The following is a 23,362-nucleotide window of genomic DNA, read 5'->3' as shown; positions in this document are numbered from 1 at the left end:
TTCAGGGTTTTCGAGGGTGCTGAATTTGATGATGACATTTATTCTGAAATCCAAGATGGCGGACATGATTTTTTTTTCAAAAAATTGACATGGGTGTCGTTTTCAGGGTTTTGTAACACCAGGTTATGTTAGTAGCTTGTCTTAGTTTAATATTTAACATCAGTTTATACGGTTAACATGCGATTGGATCTATTTCGATTATGAAATAAAATCGATTAAAAGTTTAGAAAAAGCATGGACTTCTCTAGGAATGTAAATAATTATGGATGCGTTCAAAAATAAAACATTTTTAATGCGTTCTGTTATGCAAATGTTAAACACAAAGTCAAATGATTTATTCAAAATAGGTAATAAATAACTCTTTTTGATGGTCAGATGTTGGATTTCTAAGATATAGTGGTGATAATTATTACGCAAACTTAAAACTAAAGCTACGAGCTACGTTATATTTTTGAAGACGATTATCATAATTTCCATGTCATTTTTTTTTGAAAAAAAATCATGTCCGCCATCTTGTATTTCAGAATAAATGTCATCATCAAATTCAGCACCCTCGAAAACCCTGAAAACGACACCCATGTCAATTTTTTGAAAAAAAAATCATGTCCGCCATCTTGGATTTCAGAATAAATGTCATCATCAAATTCAGCACCCTCGAAAACCCTGAAAACGACACCCATGTCAATTTTTTGAAAAAAAAATCATGTCCGCCATCTTGGATTTCAGAATAAATGTCATCATCAAATTCAGCACCCTCGAAAACCCTGAAAACGACACCCATGTCAACTTTTTGAAAAAAAAATCAAGTCCGCCATCTTGGATTTCAGAATAAATGTCATCATCAAATTCAGCACCCTCGAAAACCCTGAAAACGACACCCATGTCAATTTTTTGAAAAAAAATTCATGCCCGCCATCTTGGATTTCAGAATAAATGTCATCATCAAATTCAGCACCCTCGAAAACCCTGAAAACGACACCCATGTCAACTTTTTGAAAAAAAAAATCATGTCCGCCATCTTGGATTTCAGAATAAATGTCATCATCAAATTCAGCACCCTCGAAAACCCTGAAAATGACACCCATGTCAACTTTTTGAAAAAAAAATCATGTCCGCCATCTTGGATTTCAGAATAAATGTCATCATCAAATTCAGCACCCTCGAAAACCCTGAAAACGACACCCATGTCAATTTTTTGAAAAAAAAAATCATGTCCGCCATCTTGGATTTCAGAATAAATGTCATCATCAAATTCAGCACCCTCGAAAACCCTGAAAACGACACCCATGTCAACTTTTTGAAAAAAAAATCAAGTCCGCCATCTTGGATTTCAGAATAAATGTCATCATCAAATTCAGCACCCTCGAAAACCCTGAAAACGACACCCATGTCAATTTTTTTAAAAAAAATTCATGCCCGCCATCTTGGATTTCAGAATAAATGTCATCATCAAATTCAGCACCCACGAAAACCCTGAAAACGACACCCATGTCAACTTTTTGAAAAAAAAAATCATGCCCGCCATCTTGGATTTCAGAATAAATGTCATCATCAAATTCAGCACCCACGAAAACCCTGAAAACGACACCCATGTCAATTTTTAAAAAAAAAATCATGTCCGCCATCTTGGATTTCAGAATAAATGTCATCATCAAATTCAGCACCCTCGAAAACCCTGAAAACGACACCCATGTCAATTTTTTGAAAAAAAATTCATGTCCGCCATCTTGGATTTCAGAATAAATGTCATCATCAAATTCAGCACCCTCGAAAACCCTGAAAATGACACCCATGTCAACTTTTTGAAAAAAAAATCATGTCCGCCATCTTGGATTTCAGAATAAATGTCATCATCAAATTCAGCACCCTCGAAAACCCTGAAAACGACACCCATGTCAATTTTTTGAAAAAAAAATCATGTCCGCCATCTTGGATTTCAGAATAAATGTCATCATCAAATTCAGCACCCTCGAAAACCCTGAAAACGACACCCATGTCAATTTTTTGAAAAAAAATTCATGTCCGCCATCTTGGATTTCAGAATAAATGTCATCATCAAATTCAGCACCCTCGAAAACCCTGAAAATGACACCCATGTCAACTTTTTGAAAAAAAAAATCATGTCCGCCATCTTGGATTTCAGAATAAATGTCATCATCAAATTCAGCACCCTCGAAAACCCTGAAAACGACACCCATGTCAATTTTTTGAAAAAAAAATCATGTCCGCCATCTTGGATTTATAAATAAATAACATCCCGGAAAAGTGCACAATCAGTTAATCCTTGATACACGCGCAATAATATGTATTTATGTAGGTGTGACACAAGGTGCCAACAAGTTCAAAACATTCCCGTTGTGTAACAGTGTTACTCAACGGGAATGTTTTGAAATTTTGGGTACCTTGTGTCACAGTGTTACACACGGGGGTGTGACTCAACGGGAATAACCCAGGAGAAGGGAACTTCAGTTTTTATTTGCATAGGCGCCATTTTGTAATTTTTATTTTATTGATTGTTATAGCGGCAATAAAAATAGGTTCTTAAGGCTAGTCACCGAGGCGGGCAGCACGGCTTTGAAGTAAACCGCTTGGCAACGTTCAAATTCTGTGTTTCAAACGTTAAATTTGAATTTAATAAATTATAGAAGTCCTGTTGAAAACCAAAATTTAGCAGGTTCTTTGTAGTACTTAATGACAAATATTTCCATATAAAAACTATTTGCCAAGTCAGAAATTTAAGTATTAAATAATTCGTTTTAGACTTTTATTTCGGCTTATTTCAAGATTTTATTTGATCGGGTGAAGTACTTCCTATTGTGTATTAAAGTAGCAAATTCTTTAGACAATGTCTTTAGGTATATTGTATATTTTTATCAAGGCCATTATTTAATAGTAAATACCTAAAACATTTGATCTAGCAAAAGAGTTTTTTCCGCTTAGCCTCGGTAACTCGCCTTAAGGTTCAGCCCGCTGACAGACAGACGGACAGACTGATGGACGGACAGACGGACGGACAGACAGACGGACATCGAATGCTTAGTAATAGGGTGCCGTTGGCACATTTAGGGTAGGAAAAGAAGGACATCCTCAGTTTTTTTTTTTTTTTTTTGTGGTCATTTTTATCGATTGAAAATACACTATAGTATTGAAAATTAAATTTTTATTATTTTAATCTAATATTTTATTTTCTACTGAGTTGTTTTTCTACATTATAATATTTATTAATTAATGTTCTATTTATATTTTGTCTTACAAAGCTAGTGGAAATTACTAAGATAAGTTACTAATTTGCTAAAAATCGTAGCACCCTGTATCACAGCAATCATTTTCAAAAATCTAAAGATAATCACAATACCTAACCATGAGTAAAAAAAAAAAAAAAAAAACATCTCTCATTAGATACACCAGCTTTTATAACTTATCTAAATTGTACAAATATTTCACTTGTCGCCGCCGGCCTCTTTGTTTTTGTTTACATCTGGTAGAAAGTAAACTAGTCCCGCCAGACCTGTAAATCAAGGTAAATTATGTAAATTAAACTTTTTAATACATTCTTAGTTCCGTTTCTATACCATAATGCCAGGGATATTATGAAACTCCGTACGTAAGAACATTGTTAAAAAGTCCGCCCCTGTCCGCACCTGGGCCAAAGGTGCCCATTTTTTTTAATTGCAAGTAAGGCTTGCAAACTCAAGCTTAGAAAAGCAATGATGAGGTCTAGGTTGGGGCGCGCTTGCCTAGAAGATGCCTTTTCACTCTTTGTTTTGAAGGTATTTAGGTTATACGTGGCAAGAAACAGGGACGACAGAAGGGCATTCCGAACCTTAACGGTTGCGATTTTTCCTTCACCGTAAAAGCAAGTGATATTTAATTTCTTAAAACGCACATAACTACGAAAAGTTAGGCCCGGGATCGAACCCCGACCTCGCGATAGGAAGCGGACGTCGTAACCGCTAGGCTATCACTGCTATATATCTTTTCTATGCTAATCCATACTAATATTATAAATATGACTGTCTGTCTGTCTGTCTGCTAGTTTTTCACGGCCCAACAGTACAACCGATTTTTATGAAATTTGGTACAGAGTTAGCTTACATCCCGGGTAAGGACATAGGATACTTTTATCCCGGAAAATTAAAGAGTTCCCACGGGTAAAAAACCTAAATTAAATTCACGCGGACGAAGCCGTGGGCATCATCTAGTTAAAAACCGGTCAAGTGCGAGTCAGGCTCGCGCAACAAGGGTTCAAAAATTTAAAATACTAATTATTAGTTCATGACCACAATTTAATTTTTTTTTGTGTGATGTAACCACGGAACAGAAAAAACAGTGGAAGTGCTAAGTAGGCGTGGCACGCGTGCCACAATTAAGCGTAGTTACGTAAAACTGATCCCAGTCGCGTTCTAACATCGCGTGGAGTTGGTAGTCTCGCGACAAATTCATATTGCCCTAGCAATGTTACTGTTCCGTTTTGGAGTGTAAAAATGATAGTAGGAGAAAAAATCTTAAAAATGGAGGTGTTTCGTATCATCGGTAAGTACGATTTTCATTGTTTTCTATAAAATCTTAATTTATTTCAATTTACTAATATTTAATAGAACGGTTAGTCAAAATCAACCTTAAACAATTAAGATAAAGTTTATTTTGGATTGATTCTATTCCGAAAGTACTTCGCTCCGTGTTCGCTACTCAAATAGTGATGTGGCCAAGTAGAATATTGAATTTATCGATTGATATCGATACAAGGATATAAATAAATAGTAACGCAATAATTATAATTTATTAATGAGTGAGACGTTGCATTGATCACTAAATAGACATCAGTAGTTCCTCTAACCTTCATTTAAAATATTTTTAGGTTTCCCAAAGATGCAAGCATCAAAGAGAAATGGATAGATGCAACGGGTAGAGTTAATTGGATGCCAACCAAATCAAGCATGATATGCTCTGAACATTTTTTTAGAAGTCGATTTTATAATATCAAATAAAGGATATAGATATACGAAACCTACTGCGCTTCCATCAATGAAAATCGTTAAGTCTTTTAATCAAATAACCTTGTTTTATTTTATTACTTTCAGTAAGTATTGAAAATACTTGATATTATAATACAAAACAACACACCTCTTAGTTATATTTTTGTATGAAGATTGACTGACTAAATATCAAATTTAATTCATAAACACACTAATTAATTTTTCTCCTATTCATTTTTATATAGGTACTAGATGATGCCCGCGACTTCGTCCGCGTGGATTTAGGTTTTTAAAAATCCTGTGGGAACTTTTCAACTTCCTATGTCCTTTCCCGGGATGCAAGCTATCTCTGTACCAAATTTCATCAAAAACGGTTGATCGGTTGAGCCGTGAAAAGCTAGCAGACAGACAGACAGACAGACACACTTTCGCATTTATAATATTAGTACGGATTTATTCTCAAAATTTAATTTTGGTTTCAGCCACAAAATGATAAATGTGGTCACTCCAGGTTCTTCAAAAAGACAAAGTGATTCGGAGATTCCTGCGTCTAATCACGTTACCGATTTGATGAAGGCAATAGTCGAAAAATATATACATAAATGTTCGCATACACCATTTATTAAAATTAAAAATAAGACTTTCGAAACGCCAGTTTCTTAACAAATATGTTTTATTTCAAGGGCAATAAATAAAATTTATCTATTTTCATACGTTGCAGTATTTATTGTGCATACTTGTAAAAGGCATGCATACATACCAGCACTTTTATTCAATTTTATAATTACCTTTTTTAATTTTATTTTTGCGAATGAACAAAATAACGAGTATCTATCGATATCGATAGGTAATTCATTGAGCTACGTGGTGCAGCCTTAACTGAGGAGGAAAAAAAATCGACCGATCACGCAAATGTCAACCATATGTTTAAAGTAATTAAGTTTATAATTGCTACTACTTAGAATACCGCCATCTATGGTCAAGTAGCGGAATTAATTGGACAATTGAATCTAGTGTGACGTGAGTGTGACTATAGCTCGTAAATACGTTCTTCCGCTAAAGCAAAATAAATCTTATTTCTAGAGCGTCAGGGTTTATTTCCAAATCTGTGACGTAGGCTAGTTTTGACTAAACTTAAACGACAAATCAAATGATTTGTTTCTTTGTAGTGCAATATATGACTATCGGTATATTTGTATGAGTTTGGCGACAGCGGTTCCTATAGTAATTTTGGTGAATTGCACTTCCACTGTTCTTTCTGTTCCGTGGATGTAACCACAAATTCAATGTTTTCAGATTTTTCCCCGAATGTCTGCTGTAAGACTACTTGCCAAATTTCATGATTCTAGATCAACGGGAAGTACCCCGTAGGTTTCTTGACAGACCGACAGACAGACAACAAAGTGATCCTATAAGGCTTCCGTTTTTCCTTTTGAGGTACGGAACCCTAAAAATGAATGAGCATATTACCGACTGCAATAAGTGAGGTAGTAATGAATGGCGCCATACACCCCAAGCTTAACAGAATTGGGAATATAATATTTCCAGCGAGCGATCCAATCCGTCCAACCATGATTATGATTGAAACTGCCAAAGCTCTGAAAAAAAATATTTAAAGTAAAATAAAATAAATATTAAATATACTATAAATATAACGTATAAAATATTATATAAAGTATGAAATATTTCCCATCGAATAATTTGAAATGAATATGATATCGAAATAGCAGGTCAAGCAGGGCATTTTTAGGCATTGATTCGGAAATATCTAAATATAAATATATTATAAATTCGAACCCGAGTTTTGCACGCTATACATCGCGGAGTTGAAAATACTAAATCACTAAAACTACAAAATGAGGCAAATGGTTATTGGTATTGGATTGTGTTTAGGTAGTAAAACAATAACGCTAAGTTTTTGCTAGTGTTCTGGTTACAGCCTGTAATATTATGTAAGTAAAATTTCTCCCCGATTGCCATCTCGACCTGTCGCGTACTATAGTTATAAGAGCAATAACAGCTTACCTCGACGTAGTAGGAAACACTCTAACAAACATGTTCTGTTGTAGACTCAGAGCAGTTTGCAACAGTCCACAGGTCGCTGACATCAGTATAGCTATCTGTAGAGACTGATTCGTCCAGTACAGTGAAGCAGAACATAAGGCACATAGTATTAGGATGACGAACATAAGGAGTCTCTGCCCTATGAGCTCCACTATGAATGCGCTGATGACGACAAATACTAGCGAGACACAGCCTAGTATGATACCGTTTAGGTAGGTTTGGGTGCCGCTCAATTTCTGAAACAAATAAGTAAAAAAATTAAAAACCGGCCAAGAGGGTTCTGTACTTCAGTCATATTTTTTTCGACGATACATCTATTCTGCATACAAATGTTATTTAATTTTTATTCATAATTAATAAAATATAACTAAATGACGCCCGCGACTTCGTCCGCGTGGATTTAGGTTTTTAAAAATCCTGTAAGAACTCTTATTTTCCGGGATAAAAAGTAGCCTATGTCCTTCCCCGGGATGTAAGCTTACTCTGTACTTACCAAATTTTATCAAGATCGGTTAAGCTGTTGGGCCGTGAAAAGCTAGCAGACAGACAGACACACTTTCGTATTTTCGTATTTATAATATTAGTATGGATTAACTTGTAACACTATTTCGGAAAACCGATAGATGTTGGAGTCCCAAGGTACCTACTGGAATGGCAACCGCGCACCTAAAGGCGCAGAGTTGAAAGACCACCCCATAGGTGGACGGAAGACATCAGACGAGTCGCAGGGAGCCGCTGGATTCAGGCGGCGCAAGACCGTGCCGTGTGGAAGTCCCTACAAGAGACCTATGTCCAGCAGTGGACGTCTATCGGTTGATGATGGTGTTCACTATGGTGGGAAATTTCTTAAGCAATAATTGTTGTCCGGCAACACGTATGGATCGATCTGGAGCAATTATAATTTGCGTAACATTGCTGAAGTTTTCAGGTATTGCTGGGTATCTAAATATATAAAAGGAAAAGGTGACTGACTGACTGACTGACTGACTGATCTATCAACGCACAACTCAAACTACTGGACGGATCGGGCTGAAATTTGGCATGCAGATAACTATTATGATGTAGGCATCCGCTAAGAAAGGATTTTTGAAAATTCCACCCCTAAGGGGTAAAACAGGGGTTTGAATTTTGTGTGAAAGCTAGTTACAATTAGCATAATATGATAACAGTTAATTGCTTCATGTGGTCGTGACGTCATAATTGACTAAATTGCCTGGAATAATTGTCAATTGCCCGTGTAAGCGTACCTTTACAGCTTCAGATGGCTCATAGCTTTGTCATATTTATTAATTCCTATTCAACTAGAAACTGGGAAGACCCTCCGGCTGATGGATAAACAAAGCACCCTTTATTTAACTCGATATTATCAAGTTCACTTCAAAAGTCCGTAAATATGGACTTTGCTCTCATAAATTAATAAATTAAGCCCACTGAGATAGGCCCCATAAAATTATATACGTATAAACCAAACCAAGGCTGTCTGACAATGTTTTTAATCATTGTCAAATGGCCTTGGTAAATACGTGTACTTCTGTTTTGCATTAGTCACAAAAAACTAATTAGCTATTATATTATTATTATTTTTTAATTAAGTAACTTTTTTAGTAGTAAAATTACCTGACACTTTATTCGCACGCGGTGATTACCTTTAATTAGCTCGTCATTTTATCTAAGAACTTTTGTATTGTTAAATTTGTATTTGATGTAGATGATTAGCTGTTGGTGATCCTAATAAATGAAAAAAAAAAAAATGATTTTGATTTTTTTAAAATACGAGTAAGTATGTTTTTCACTCAAAAAACCGGCCATGTGCGAGTCAGACTCGCGCACCGAGGGTTCCGTACTACAGACATTTTTTTTCGACATTTTGCACGATAAATAAAAAACTTTTATGCATAAAAATAAATAAAAATCTGTTTAGAATTAAAAAGTAAAGCCCTTTCATTTATGATACCCCACTTGGTATAGTAATCTTACTTTGAAAGTTGAAAATAGCAATATTTATTCATGAACACATTTTAGTTTTTTTTTTGTGATGTAACCACAAATTCACGGTTTTTAGATTTTCCCCTCATGTCTGCTATAAGACCTACTTTCTTGCCAAACTTCATGATTCTGGGTCAACGGGAAGTACCCTATAGATTTCTTGACAGACAGACAACAAAGTGATCCTATAAGGGTTTCGTTTTTCCTTTTGAGATACGGAACCCTAAAAATACGATAGGATTAGAAAAAATTTCTTTATATCTACTGTATTTTTCGAGTGAATACACTGGTACCAAGCATACATAGCTCTCTCCATCACCCGCTGGATAAGTCTAAGTTTTCTTATGAGGCCTATTATAGTTGGTGACCTGACCAATCTCAGATCCATATGTCATCACTGGTAATACACTCTGTACAAAGACTTTGGTCTTTAAGCGCTGAGAAAATTTGGATAAGAAGACATCTCGAAGCTTCGTGAACGCTGCCCAACCGAGTTAGACTCGGCGGTTGACCTCTTTCGCGAAATTGGACCTACCCAACTGGATTGTGTGTCCTAGGTATATATACTCGTCTACAATTTCGAGTGCAGAGCTCTCAACGATTACTGGGGATTACTGGGTGGGGCCGGACATAAGCATTAGACATGATTTTCGTCTTACTCATATTCATTTTTAGGCCCACCTGCTGAGAAGCTCTGCTAAGGTCATTGAGCATTGTATTGAGTATTGGTAATACGCTATGTTCAAATTATTATAACTAAATTATGTTTTTTTTTAAATTTATTATTGACATCGACATGCGTTTTTATACTTAAATCAAATCATACTGTTGACATTACTTACCTAGATAGATGAATTTATATATAAATAAGTTAAGTAAGTAGATGTTATTGATGATATTATTGATTGTAAATTTTCACATTTTACTATGATAATTATTATGATAATGTACTAGAACAATTTGCACACTAAGTTATTGGTTGAATGTGTCAGAACAAAATAGATTTAAGACCAAATTAAATTGTACCACATTCTAGCAAATAAACACTATTTCTATTTCTATTTAAGCGCTGAGAAAATTTGGACACGAAGACATCTCGACGCTCCCTGAACGATGCCTAATTTACTCACCGGCACACAGATACTCGCTTCAGTCATATTAGCTGGTACAACTTTCAGATGCATTTCTTGCAGCCCGTCCATATAGTCATCTATCATTACACAAAACTGTGCCGTCTCGCCGTGATTCTTGCTGTAGTTCTCTATAATTGTTGAAATCTGTGGATACCATAGTCTTAGAGACGTAAACCTGAAAAATATAAATAATAAATGTAAATAATTTAGCATTTTAAATGCACTTTATTAGGGTTCCGTACCTCAAAAGGAAAAACTGAACCCTTATAGGAATCACTTCGTTGTCTGTCTGTCATGAAACCTAGAGGGTACTTGCCGTTGACCCTAGAATCATGACAGGCAGGTAGGTAGGTCTTATAGCACAAGTAAGGGGGAAAATCCGAAAACCGTGAATTTGCGGTTACATCACGAAAAAACATTCAAATGTGACTCGCGACTGTGCGCTAAAATCACGGGTTTTATCATCTAAAAATAAAATTTAAAACTGTCAAACTGCGTCTGTCCTTTTCATATTACATTAGTAAGAAGAATATGAGAATACTCTAAAATTAGGTTGTGCTCAGAATCAGTACCAGTATTTATCAATCCCGCATTGTATAGCGTGCAAAACTCGGGGTCATTGCTCCACATACGATGTGGCATTGACTCCGCAGCACCTGTCTACGCAAGGTTCGTTGACCTCTAGATTCATAAATTTATAGGATTTTACGCGTTTTTTGTAGTATCTGTAAATTATCAGTATAGTATTATCATCTGTCTTCGCTTTGAGCGTGCTTTGCTAGCGTGGTGATTATGGTCAGTACAGTTATATAAGTACAGCAGTGGACTGTTATAGGCTATAATAATTGATGAATAAACGGATAAAAACCATTAATTATAAGTCCCGAAAATTGCTATTGCGCCGGAACCATGTCTTATTAACATCGAAATGACGTCATTTGACTTATATTTAAGTAAAAATATACCATCAGCTCGAAACTTCAGTCTAGTGTTGACTTCACTAAAATGGCGGCCACGCGCATTAGCAATTTACGGGACTTATAGGCACTCACACAATCAGTCCGGCAAAAGTAAGAAATGAGAACAGCAAAAGCCTATAAATTAAAGGTCTCCTGAAAAGTTCCTTCACTTCGATGAAGGCATTCACCAGCTGTTTTTTGAGACTTATCTCATCAGTTGGCTTAAGGGTACCAGTAGCCGTGTTGAACGATAAGATCTGTAAAGTAGATATATAATTAGCATACAGTAAATAAGGAGATAAGAGATGCACTTAATTTCTTATCATTTGCTCAGAAGTCATAATAATAAGATAAAATAGTTTCCATACCTAGTCTTCTAAATATATAAAAAGGTGACTGACTGACTGACTGATCTATCAACGCACAGCTCAAACTACTGGACGGATCGGGCTGAAATTTGGCATGCAGATAGCTATTATGACGTAGGCATCCGCTAATAAAGGATTTTTGAAAATTCAATCCCTAGGGGGGTGAAATAGAGGTTTGAAATTTGTGTACCTAGCCCACGCGGACGAAGTCGCGAGCGTAAGTTAGTAATTTACTATAACACGACTACTAACAACCCGTGTATTACATATTTTAATTACATGAAAAGTTCTGAATTTAAAAAAAAATTACTAATATCCGTTAATGGTAAAAAAACAGGCCAAGTGCGAGTCAGACTCGCGAACCGAGGGTTTCGTACTCGGGTTTTTTTTCGACATTTTGCATGATTAATCAAAAACTATTGTGCAGAAAAATAAATGAAAATCTGTTTAAGAATGTACAGGTAAAGCCATTTCATATGATACCCCACTTGGTATAGTTATCTCACTTAGAAAATTGAAAATAGGTACTAATTAGGTAAATATCCTCAATAGCTCAACCGGTAAAGGAGTGGACTGAAAACCGAAAGGTCGACGGTTCAAACCCCGCCCGTTGGGTTGCGCTATTGTCGTACCTACTCCTAGCACAAGCCTGACGCTTAGTTGGAGAGGAAAGGGGAATATTAGTCATTTAACATGGCTAATATTCTTTAAAAAAAAATACGGAATCACTTGGCAGTTTTTTTTAGCAAAATTAAAAAAGTACTTACAGGAAAAGAATCCCTGTCGTTTCCAGTGTTCGTACTGTATATGGTTTTAAGTACTTCCAAGGCCTCCTCTTCTCGGGCGTGGGACAGAAGAAACTTGGGACTCTCCGGTAAGCAATAGTACATCACTATTGCCATAAAACTCCATATCGAACAGATATATAGGTATACATTCCAAGAGTGTAGTACTGGAAGACAAAAAAATGTAAGTGGTCTAAAAATGCATAATATGTAGTGTACAACCTTAAGCTTTAAAGGCTTTTAAGTCGAAGCACCTATATATTATAGTATACTGTACAACAGTAGCCCTACCGCGGTTGTTTGACAGCTACAATGTCACGATCGCAATCATCTCTGATTGGTTAATGCTCGCTCACTATTGGTCACAATGCATTGTTGCAACAAGAATCGCACAAATTCAGCCAATCAGAACAATTGAAATTGTAATAATGATTGATGCAGGTTTTAGACAATCGCCCTGCAGCTGTTACAACGTGCAACGTCACGATCGCAATCACCTGTGATTGTTGACGCTCGCTCACTATTGGCTACAATGCGATAGAGCAAGAAGAATATATCATAAATTCAGCCAATCACAACAATCAAGATTGTAATTTGATGCAGTTTTCCCGCAATCGATTAGCTGGTGAATTTCACACATCGAGCTTTAGAAAGAGATGATCGGCATCTTTGGCCTCTTGCAGCGTCATCTCTATCATACCTATGTGATGTTTTGTCGTTGACTTGTCAGTCTCAACGATTGAGACGACGACGTTAATGCTTGAGTTAATGCTGCTAGTTTATTTGTGTAACATTTTACTGTTAGGTATAAAAATTATAAATATAAGAACACAAAAAATAACGATTGTACAGATGTAGAACAAATTAGAAACTATTAAGTAGATGTAGGTCTAGGTCTACGACTAGGTACAGTAGTACCTAGACCCAAACGACTGATCCACTGCTACGCAAAATATCTAACAAAAGTTTGTTCAGCCGACTTTTCTCTAACTTCTTATATTTAATCTAACTAGTTGATGCCCGCGACTTCGTTCACGTGGATTTAGGTTATCAAAAATCCCTTGGTAACTCTTTGATTTTCCGGGATAAAAGTAGCCTCTGTCACCCTCCAGGTCTTAAACTATCCCCATGCTAAAAATCACGTCGATCCGTTGCTCCGTTGCGACGTTATTGAAGGACAAACCAACAAACCAATAAATCAACAAACTAACACTTTCGCATTTATAATATGGGTGGTGATTCCTACCCTGTCTCGCAGACAGAGCAATCCTGTGTGGAAACAGGTTCCACACAGGATTGCTCTGTCTAAAAGATAATTGTGGTCCTTAACGTTTATCACCTAATAGTGGGTCTTCTTGGGATGATAATGCGGTGAGCTCCCAAATCCTTACGCATGCGACTCAATTAGAGTTGATTTCGGTTAGGCCAAGGCTAATGACTTGCTGCAAACCTATTCAGTTTATCTTTATTCATTAGAAAAACTGGATTCTTTTATCTGCTTTTAATGGTCAAAATTGCAATATCTGAACGGAATCTGAGCTTAAAACAACCTCATAAACTCCTAACCCATTAAGATATCGCCGTCTCGAATACAGTTATTATAGATATAATAAATAAACTCTAAACAGCAGAAAGTAAATAATGAAATTATTATCACTACATTGTTTTGTCAATAGTCAAAATATGTCAAACACTAAAATATAATAATTAGGTAAATGAAACACTTGATACATCGATGACTTGAACACTCGAAGAGCCGATAGACGATGGGACCCCAAGTTGCTAGAATAGCAACATCACATCGGAAAGTGCGAAAGAACGTTGGTATAGACCCCCATGGCGTTTGTGCACTCATCCGTGAAATCACGGATTCCGTAAAAATAAATCGAAGTTTGCCAGGGCAGCTAGTCTTCTATAGGTATAAAAATGAATTACCAAATGTGTTCGTCATCGCAAATCTCGAGAACCGCTGAACCGATTTCGCTTATCCTTTTTTTAATAATATTTCTTGAAGTACGAGGATGGTTCTTACGGAGAGTCGATTAAAATTTAAAAAAAATTAATCGACTGTTAGGCGGAATGAAGTTCGCCAGGGCAGCTAGTTTTGAAATAAAATTGAGTGTATCTTACCAAAATACCCCTCCCATACAACCACATGAATAGGTAAGGGTAAAGCCGCCCAGGCGAGGAGTGCAGATACAATCAACGATGTGGATGTAAAACCCGCATACGACAGCAGTACTCTGTCTCTTAAACCGATCGGCGTAAACTCGGAGAGCATCGTCGATATAGCACTGAAGCTTAAACTTATTCTGAAAAAAAAAACGGGCCGAATTGAGAACCACCTTCCTTTTTGGAAGTCGGTTAAAAAGAAACACAGGCGTAAATGATGTCTTTCTCTAAACTAAATTTAGAGTATAAGTCCCGCAAATTGCTATTGCGCTGGAACCATGTCTCAATAACACCATAAAACAGATTTTTATTTATTTTTAAACAATTGAACATAAAAATTAGAGATCGAAAATATCATCTAAACGACCGAAACGAGGCAGGGTGCCCAGAACGCTGGCAGCGTTACCTCGTTGAATGGCCAGACTAATATGCTGACCGAGGTAGCTGCTAGCCCAGAGTCCTCCGGTCCCCCGTGGATTCCACAAGACCAAGGAGTGGCAACTTTGTATGGGGCCACTGCAGACTTTTTAACCGACTTCAAAAAAAAGAGGAGGTTCTCAATTCGTCGGAATCATTTTTTTTATGAAAGCATTTAGAATGAAACAAAGAAATTCTTTGTCTCATTCTAGACTTCAAAGTCAGAGACAAACTTTCAAACTATAAACAACTGGCAACTATCTACTCTATGGCACGTTTGTTTTGTTGGTTTAAATCCGTGGTTTAAATATGAAAGTTTTCTTTCCCAACGGTTGTGATAAATTTTTATATTTATAGTTGCATTTCATGTGGTTTAGTGTTTTTGCTTCTATTTCTAGCTTGAAGAAACTCGCAGGAGTGTGATTGAAACTAGAGAAAAATCAGGACAGTCACTTATTATTTTGAAATATTGACTCTTTTCGTTTATCGAAGATTAAATTTATCATGTCTGATAAATATAGAAAGTGTGTTAAGTGCTGTGCATCTTGGCTTTCGACCCAACACTTACTATCCAAGTATCCACTCTTTACCAAGAGCTGGAAAGGCATCTAATTATGCAAGGTAAATAATGTAAAGGTCTCCGATCATCATGTCGGAGGACAAAAAAGCGGACATAAAAAAATAAAAAAATAGAGTAGGTATAATTTAAGAGTAGGCCTATCTATAAGTTAAGTTAGTTAGTATTAAACTTATTGTTATTAACTAGGTAAGTTTTCCTTGTTTTTAGGGTTCCGTACCTCAAAAGGAATAACGGAACCCTTATAGGATGACTTTGTTGTCTGTCTGTCTGTCTGTCTGTCTGCCAAGAAACCTACAGGGGTACTTCCCGCTGACCTAGAATCATGAAATTTGGCAGGTAGGTAGGTCTTATTACAGCAGACATTCGGGTAAGAATCTGGAAACCTTGAATTGGTTATTACATCACACACAAAAAATTAAATTGTGTTCATGAACAAATATTGCTATTTTCGACTTTCAAAGTAAGATTGCTATACCAAGTGGGGCTTGCTGGGGCTATATGAAAGGGCTTTATCTGTGAATTCTAAAACATATTTTTATTTATTTTTATGCATCATAGTTTTTGATTTATCGTGCAAAATGACGATAAAATACGATTGTAGAACGGAACCCTCAGTGCGGGAGTCTGACTCGCACTTGCCCGTTTTTTATATATACCTACGACCATGTGTTTTTATTATTCTGTCATCATATACCTAACTATAAATCGATCTTTGCATATCGGTCTACCTATTTATATCTGACAAAACCTTGCTCGCAAAGATGTGTAACCCGTTTTTTGCTTACTAAGAGCGGGGACACACGATGCATTGCGGCGGCGGTGCGGCGCCGGAGCGGTGTTGCTGCGTCGTCTTACATAGAAATATCTGTGGCATGTCACACGTTGCGGTCCGGCGCCGCACCGGACTTGCAACCACCGAGACGAGGCGGGGAGTGGTGAATGCGTTGCGACGTCGGAGCGGCACCGCTCAGTTGTTTTTATTAACAGACTGTCCAACGTGCTACGGCGCCGCTGCGACATAACAACCGCACCGCGCGCCACCGTAAGGAATTTCACCCTCACCATCTGGGTGTCTGGTGCACTTCGACCGTCCGCTGCGCCAGATCCTTCTTTCCACGCACGTGCAAACTGTGGAACCAACTCCCATCGGCGGTGTTCCCACTAGATTATAACATGGGGTTATTCAAGGGGCGGACCAACAAATTCCTAAAAGGCCGGCAACGCATCGGCGGCTCCTCTGGTGCTGCAAATGTTCATGGGCGGCGGTAATCACTTAACATCAGGTGACCCGCCTGCTCGCTTGCTCGCTATATCTATTAAAAAAAAAAAAAAAAAAAAAAAACAACGTTGCGACGCCGCACCGCCGCGCCGCCCCGCGCCGTGTGCCCGCTGATATTATGGTGAAATCTTTGCGGTGCGGCGCCGCAACGCTTCGTGTGCCCCCAGTCTTATACAATTAATAACAAAATAATTTGCATTTATTTCCTATAAAGTAAACATGTCTGATTAATGACAAACATATTATTGGCAAATGATTTTAATAGGTAGATATGTTTTAAATGTTTATAGTAAAAATCGGTACGTATTAGGACTATATTTTAAATACAGTTTTTTTTGACGCATCATAGCTTATGTAATAATATACCTAGTCAAGCTCAAAATAAAATTCCTAAATTTCTATTATTTTTTTGCTTTTTACTTGGTATTATTTCGTCGCTTTTAAAAGCCTCACTTGGTGATAGAAGGGCGGACTCAATTTTTGCACAAAGAATCAACCTGACTGTCCAAGGCAGATATGCAGCCAGTATTCATTTTCCAGGCGCGCATGATTTGTACAGTAATTAGATAGTACAATGTGCACCCAGGGCTATGTGACCGCCTGGCATTTCTTGAATATTTACACAAAATTAAATCAATAACTTAAAATTAGAGGTCTAATCCAAAAATGTAAATAAATGAAGAAAATAGTGCAGCTAGTCAGGCATTTCTACTAAAAACCAAAAATCTTGTAAAAAACCATAATATGGATTAGACCTCTAGTTTTAAGTTATTTACTTATTAATATTTTTTTGCAAATATTGCAAAATGCAAGAAATTCCGGGCGATTACTTATTAGCCCTGGGGCACATATAGTATACTTAGAAAAAAATTCTGACTCACTGACAGACTTGCCAACGCGCAGCCCAAACCCTTGGAGATTTGGACTCAGAAAGCTGATGCGCAAAGTTGCCCTTTATAATGTAGACAACGAAAAAGGTCGAATTTTTCGAACTACCTACCTATGGGACGGTAGCCGCGGGCGGTTGCAAATTAAATAAAATAAAAATAAAAAATAACATTTCAAATTGGGTACTTACGATATACCTTCAATGAGTTTTATGAATATTAACATCCAATATGTTTGGCTCGATCCCTCGAGTAAAGTACCAATAAATATGCCCACGTTTCCACCTATTAAAAATATTTTCCTACCAAAAGTATCCACTAAGAACCCCGTGAAGAGACTCGCTCCAATTTGTCCTGAAAGGGAAATAAAATAAATATACATTCCTGATATAATCGAAAACCATAAATATTTTGCCATCGCTTCTATGTAAATACAAACTTTACGTGCGAGTAGGTACAGTTCTTGCAATTCAGGAAGGCTACTGAACTTTACTTGTGGTGACGTCGTTTACATGTTCATTGCGTAAGTGTGCGTGTATTTCGTACCAATCAGTCACGAGCAAGCGCTGTCAAACGCACACATTTAGTGTACCTTACATATATACCGACATGACTTAAAACAAGCATGAGTCAGTGGCCTTCGTGAAATGCAAGAACTATATACCAAATTTTATACAGATTTGGTTCAAAATTATTTGAGGAGCTCGCTTAGCACGAAAAAAATTTTACACGAGGAGCCAAAAACTGAACGAAAGCTTATTCTAAATAAAGCTACTTCACTGTATTTTTTTAAATCTAAATCATGATCTTTGGATTCTATTTTTAGCACAGGTTTCGGCTGTTTTGCTTCGGGATGACTTCAAGTTTGTATTCAGTACTCGAAATCATGAACTTTGAATTCGATTTCAGTGTATTTTCAGGCCGTTTAGCTTGGAAATGTGTTCAGATTTTGTAATTTTAGTATAATATTAGATATAATATATTAAGTCCTTAGTTTTAGAAAACTTGTAACTGCCTTCTGCAATACAGGGTTTTCCTAGTGCAGAGGGTAGGAAACTCGTTTCTTGTGTCTAAATTCTAAATTCTAAATTGAAAATAAATTATTCTTATTCTTCAAAAAAAAAATTGTCATTAAATTTTAGTGTTGTGAAATTTTAGAGATAAAATAAAATAAAACATAAAACATGAATCAGTGAGCTAAAAACAAATATATCCGGATTTAGGAAAGTAAAGTATTTTGATCAGAAATGTAATAATTGCACCGTTTTGTTCGCCAGCATTTATTGATTTTAGGGTTCCGTATCCGAAGGGTGCAAACGGTACCCTATTACGTACTAAGCCTCCGCTGTCCGTCCATCCGCCCGTCTGTCTACCTGCCAGCGGGCTGTATCCCGTGAACCGTACTAGTTAGAGAGGTCAAATTTTCACAGAAGGTGTAGTTCTATTGCCGCTGTAACAACAAATACTAGAAATTTCAAAATGTCCGCCATGAATATTAAAAAAAATAAAAGTTTTATTTCTTGTACGATGGTACGGAACCCTTTGTGAGCGAGCCCGACTTACTTTTGACCGATTTTTTAATTTGCACAAAAGTTGATGGCCTAAATAGCTCAACGGTTTAAGGTGCGGACTGAAACCCGAAAGGTCGCCGGTTCAAACCCCATCCTTTGCACTATTGTCGTACCAACTCCTAGCACAAGCTTCACGCTTAATTGGAGGGAAAAGAGGAATATTAGTCAAGGGCCCATGGTTAATATACATAAAAAAAACTTAGTAGGTACTAGGTACTCCTCCATAGGTGAAAAACTACGCATATTATATTATAATTTATAAGTTTTTCTGATGTAGTTTTTAATTCATAAACTACATCAGAAAAACTTATCTAATACCTGCTTACTTAGGAATGATTTGGTTTTTTGTGTGGGTGGCGGGTCTGACACCTAACTTGTAACCTGTATCTAGGATATGCTCGGATGTCAATTGTCATGTCAATGTCCTACACAGTTTATACGGCGGCTTATAAGTTTTACAAGTTATTAGGGTTCCGTATCTCAAAAAGAAAACGGGAATCCTTTAAGAGGATCTTCCCTGTCCGTTTAAACCTATTTCTTAGAAACGCGTTGAGATTGAAAGGTCGAAATTGATATCAAATATTTTAGGTCTACAAATTATTACCTAGAATCATGAAATTCTGCAAGCAAGATTTCACAGCACAAGTTAAAAAAATGCTAACATCGTTCAATTGTCATATCATATCACGCAATACTTATATGTAACTAGCTTAAGCCCGCGACTTCGTTCGCGTGGACTACACAAATTTCGAATCCCTATTTTACCCTCTAAAGGCTTGAATTTTCAAAAATCCTTGCTTAGCGGATGTCTACGTCATAATAGCTATGTGCATGCCAAATTTCAGCCCGATCCGTCCAGTAGTTGAAGCTGTGCGTTGATAGATGAGTCAGTCAGCCACATTTTCTTTTTATACATTTAAGATATTCGGAGCTATGAGTCAACACAAGTCACAATAAAAAAAAGACGATGGCCCCACCAAAAACGAACTAAAAAGTAATACCACTATATTCAATGTAGGTACTCTGTGAAGTAAAACATTCACATTTGAGCATGGCGCCATACATACACACACTAGACATGTCCATGAGGATTTTCTCCCCCTAGGCGAAAAAAACCCGGCCAAGTGCGAGTCAGGCTCGCGCAATGAGGGTTCCGTACTACAGTCGTATTTTTTCGACATTTTGCACGATAATTCAAAAACTATGATGCATAAAAATAAATAAAAATCTGTTTTAGAATTTACAGGTACCTTTCATATGATACCCCACTTAATATAGTCACTCACTTCGAAAGTTGAAAATACTAATTCTTAGTTCATGACCACAATTTAATTTTTTTTGTGTGATCTAACCCTAAATTCACGGTTTTCAGATTTTTCCCCAAATGTCAGCTATAAGATCTACCTACCTGCCAAATTTCATGATTCAAGGTCAACGGGAAGTACCCTGTAGGTTTCTTGGACAGACAGACAGACAGACAGACAGACAGACAGACAGACAGACAGACAGACAGACAGACAGACAGACAGACAGACAGACAGACAGACAGACAGACAGACAGACAGACAGACAGACAGACAGACAGACAGACAGACAGACAGACAGACAGACAGACAGACAGACAGACAGACAGACAGACAGACAGACAGACAGACAGACAGACAGACAGACAGACAGACAGACAGACAGACAGACAGACAGACAGACAGACAGACAGACAGACAGAGAGACAGACAGACAACAAAGTGATCCTATAAGGGTTCCGTTTTTCCTTTTGAGGTACGAAACCCTAAAAAATGATGATGCAGCCGAAGAATGAGCGCATTTGCTTAGAAGATGAAGGAAAGGTTAACTTACCTAGAAAAGGTATTGCAATTAGCAATCCTTTATACATTATAGTCATGTCCAGGTCACATTCCGCCACCGGGAGGATGTATGAAGATGTAGTGGTGACCAGCATGGCAGCGAAGATGGAACAGAGTGACGCGGCTAGCAGCAATATGTGGAATTTCCCAAATTTGCACAGCGTCAATGCGTCTTCTAGTATTTTCATCGCATCCCCATCTGCCTTGCTTTGCTGAGCTGAAACAATCAAAATGTGAAGAGCTGAACTTTCATCATCATCATTAACCCATTATTGACCGGCTTCCAAGCACGGGTCTCCTCTCAGGATGAGAAGAGTTTTGACCATAATCTACCCCGCTGGCCAAGCAGACATCATATATGGCAGTCTATAAAAAAATTAAAAAAATAACCCATTATTGACCCGCTTCCAAGCACGCGTCTCCTCTCAGGATGAGAAGAGTTTTGACCGTAATCTACCCCGCTGGCCAAGCAGACATCTTATATGGCAGTCTATAAATAAATTAAAAAATAACCCTTTATTGACCCGCTTCCAAGCACGGGTCTCCTCTCAGGATGAGAAGAGTTTTGACCAAAATCTACCCCGCTGACCAAGTGCGGATTAGCAGACATCATACATCTTTGAGAACATTATGGAGAACTCTCGGGCGTACACCTTTCTTTACCGTTTTTTGTGATGTATTAAAAATTCACGGTTTCCGGATGTTTCCCTTTACTTGTTTACAGAGAACTTGATTTTACAGAGCCTAAATAATTCAACGGTGCAAGTTGGAATCGCACACAAAGGTTCCGTACCATCGTACAAGATACAACACTTTAATGTGCTACACTTTAGGTTAATGATGGACGTCGCCATCTACATGTGAATTAATGAATTAATTATTATTTAATCATGAACACATTCCGTTGTGATGTAACCACAAATTCACGGTTTTCGTAATTTTTTACTTTCCTTTTTTTATTCAGATACAAGTTACCCGCGGTAACAAGGTAAGAGGAGCGGACTGAATTCCGAAAGGGCGCCAGTTCAAACCCCACACGTTGCACTATTGTCGTACCTGCTCTTAGCGGAGGGGAAAGGAGAATATCAGTCACGATTAGTGTGGCTAATATTAATTAAAAAAAAAAAACTTGTGCTATAAAACATTTCTAACTTCCAAATTTCATGATTTGGCAAACGGGAAGGCCCCTATTTGATTTGAATTTCTTGGCAGGTCTTGAAAGACACGACAGACAGACAGACAACAAACCTATAAACCCGTTTGGACAACTGACAGAGTCAAGCAAAAAATGCACCGAATGAGAACCGCTTTTTATGGAAGTCCGTTAAAAAAGCTTTTATCGCAGCTTCTCAAATATTATTCAAGTGTTAATCTTAATAAGTATAATTAATCTTATAAAAAACATAATGATTTAATTATCTACAACCGGTATCAATATTTTGTAATCTTCCAGACGTGTCCACGTGTTTTGAATGAGAATATATGGAAATCTTAAACTAGCTTATGCTCGCGACATCGTCCGCGTCGACTACTGCAACCCCTATTTCACCCCCTTAGGGTTGAATTTCATAAAATCCTGTCTTAACGGATGCATACGTCATAAAGGCTATTCTGCATGCCAAATTTCAGCCCGATCGGTCCAGTAGTTTTGATCTGTGCGTAGTCAGTCAGTCACATTTTCTTTTATATATTTAAGATATTTGGAGCCATGAGTCCAACAAGTCACAATAAAAAAAACACGATGGCCCCGCCAAAAATCGAACTAAAAAGTAATACCCCTATGTTCAATGTACCTTCTCTGTGAAGTAAAACATTCACATTTGAACATGGCGCCATACAGCCGCCATTTTGTCAAAAAATTATAGCCAGTGTTACTTCCAATGATATAAGGATAACCCTCAAAACATTACACTTCTTTTTTTGGTGCAGTCGCGTAAAATCGTCGCAGTTTGCGGCTATCTGTCTTCCATATTAGGAAGGCAAACAGTAAAATTAGGATTTACAATAATTAAAAAAAAATACGTTATTTCTTCTTCTTCTTGTCCTTTATCCATAGAGAATTTATCCCACGCTATGTGGGGTGGACCGATGACCTGAAGAAGGTGGTGGGGAGCGGATGGATGAGGAAGGCGGAGGACCGTGTTGGTGGCGCGCTCTTGGAAAGGCCTATGTCCAGCAGTGGACCGCAAACAGGCTGATGGATTGGATTGGATTGGATATGTGGGGTTGGCACAACATGTCCTTTCATACATGTAGGTGGTATGGCATGATGTGTCACAGCCGGCCGCCAGTCTGACGCCAGCCCTCCTTGTGCGGATTA

The 23,362-nt window shown here is 37.4% G+C and overlaps 2 protein-coding genes across 3 annotated transcripts in view; both read right to left on the bottom strand.

The window, feature by feature from the left end:
• The window catches only part of LOC117992355 (uncharacterized), a 257,093-nt gene that overhangs the window by 40,279 nt on the left and 193,452 nt on the right, over nt 1–23,362 (bottom strand). The window lies entirely within an intron of this gene.
• The window catches only part of LOC117992317 (synaptic vesicle glycoprotein 2B-like), a 55,810-nt gene continuing 35,532 nt past the window's right edge, over nt 3,085–23,362 (bottom strand). For both annotated transcript variants that reach the window (XM_069505822.1, XM_034979983.2), the window contains exons 2-10: nt 21,035–21,259; nt 17,798–17,960; nt 14,402–14,583; nt 12,254–12,438; nt 11,212–11,375; nt 10,157–10,334; nt 7,002–7,276; nt 6,447–6,574; nt 3,085–3,508 (exon numbers count right to left, since the gene is read on the bottom strand). In XM_069505822.1, the coding sequence (XP_069361923.1) occupies nt 3,441–3,508; nt 6,447–6,574; nt 7,002–7,276; nt 10,157–10,334; nt 11,212–11,375; nt 12,254–12,438; nt 14,402–14,583; nt 17,798–17,960; nt 21,035–21,259 (1,568 nt within the window). In that variant the 3' untranslated portion in view covers nt 3,085–3,440. The remainder of the gene's footprint in view (nt 3,509–6,446; nt 6,575–7,001; nt 7,277–10,156; nt 10,335–11,211; nt 11,376–12,253; nt 12,439–14,401; nt 14,584–17,797; nt 17,961–21,034; nt 21,260–23,362) is intronic.

The sequence above is a fragment of the Maniola hyperantus genome, chromosome 21 (genome assembly GCF_902806685.2).
Source record: "Maniola hyperantus chromosome 21, iAphHyp1.2, whole genome shotgun sequence".
In the NCBI taxonomy this organism is placed as follows: Eukaryota; Metazoa; Arthropoda; class Insecta; order Lepidoptera; family Nymphalidae; genus Maniola; species Maniola hyperantus.
The sequence above is the reverse complement of the archived record's forward strand: the minus strand, read 5'-3'. Positions and strand labels throughout refer to the sequence as shown.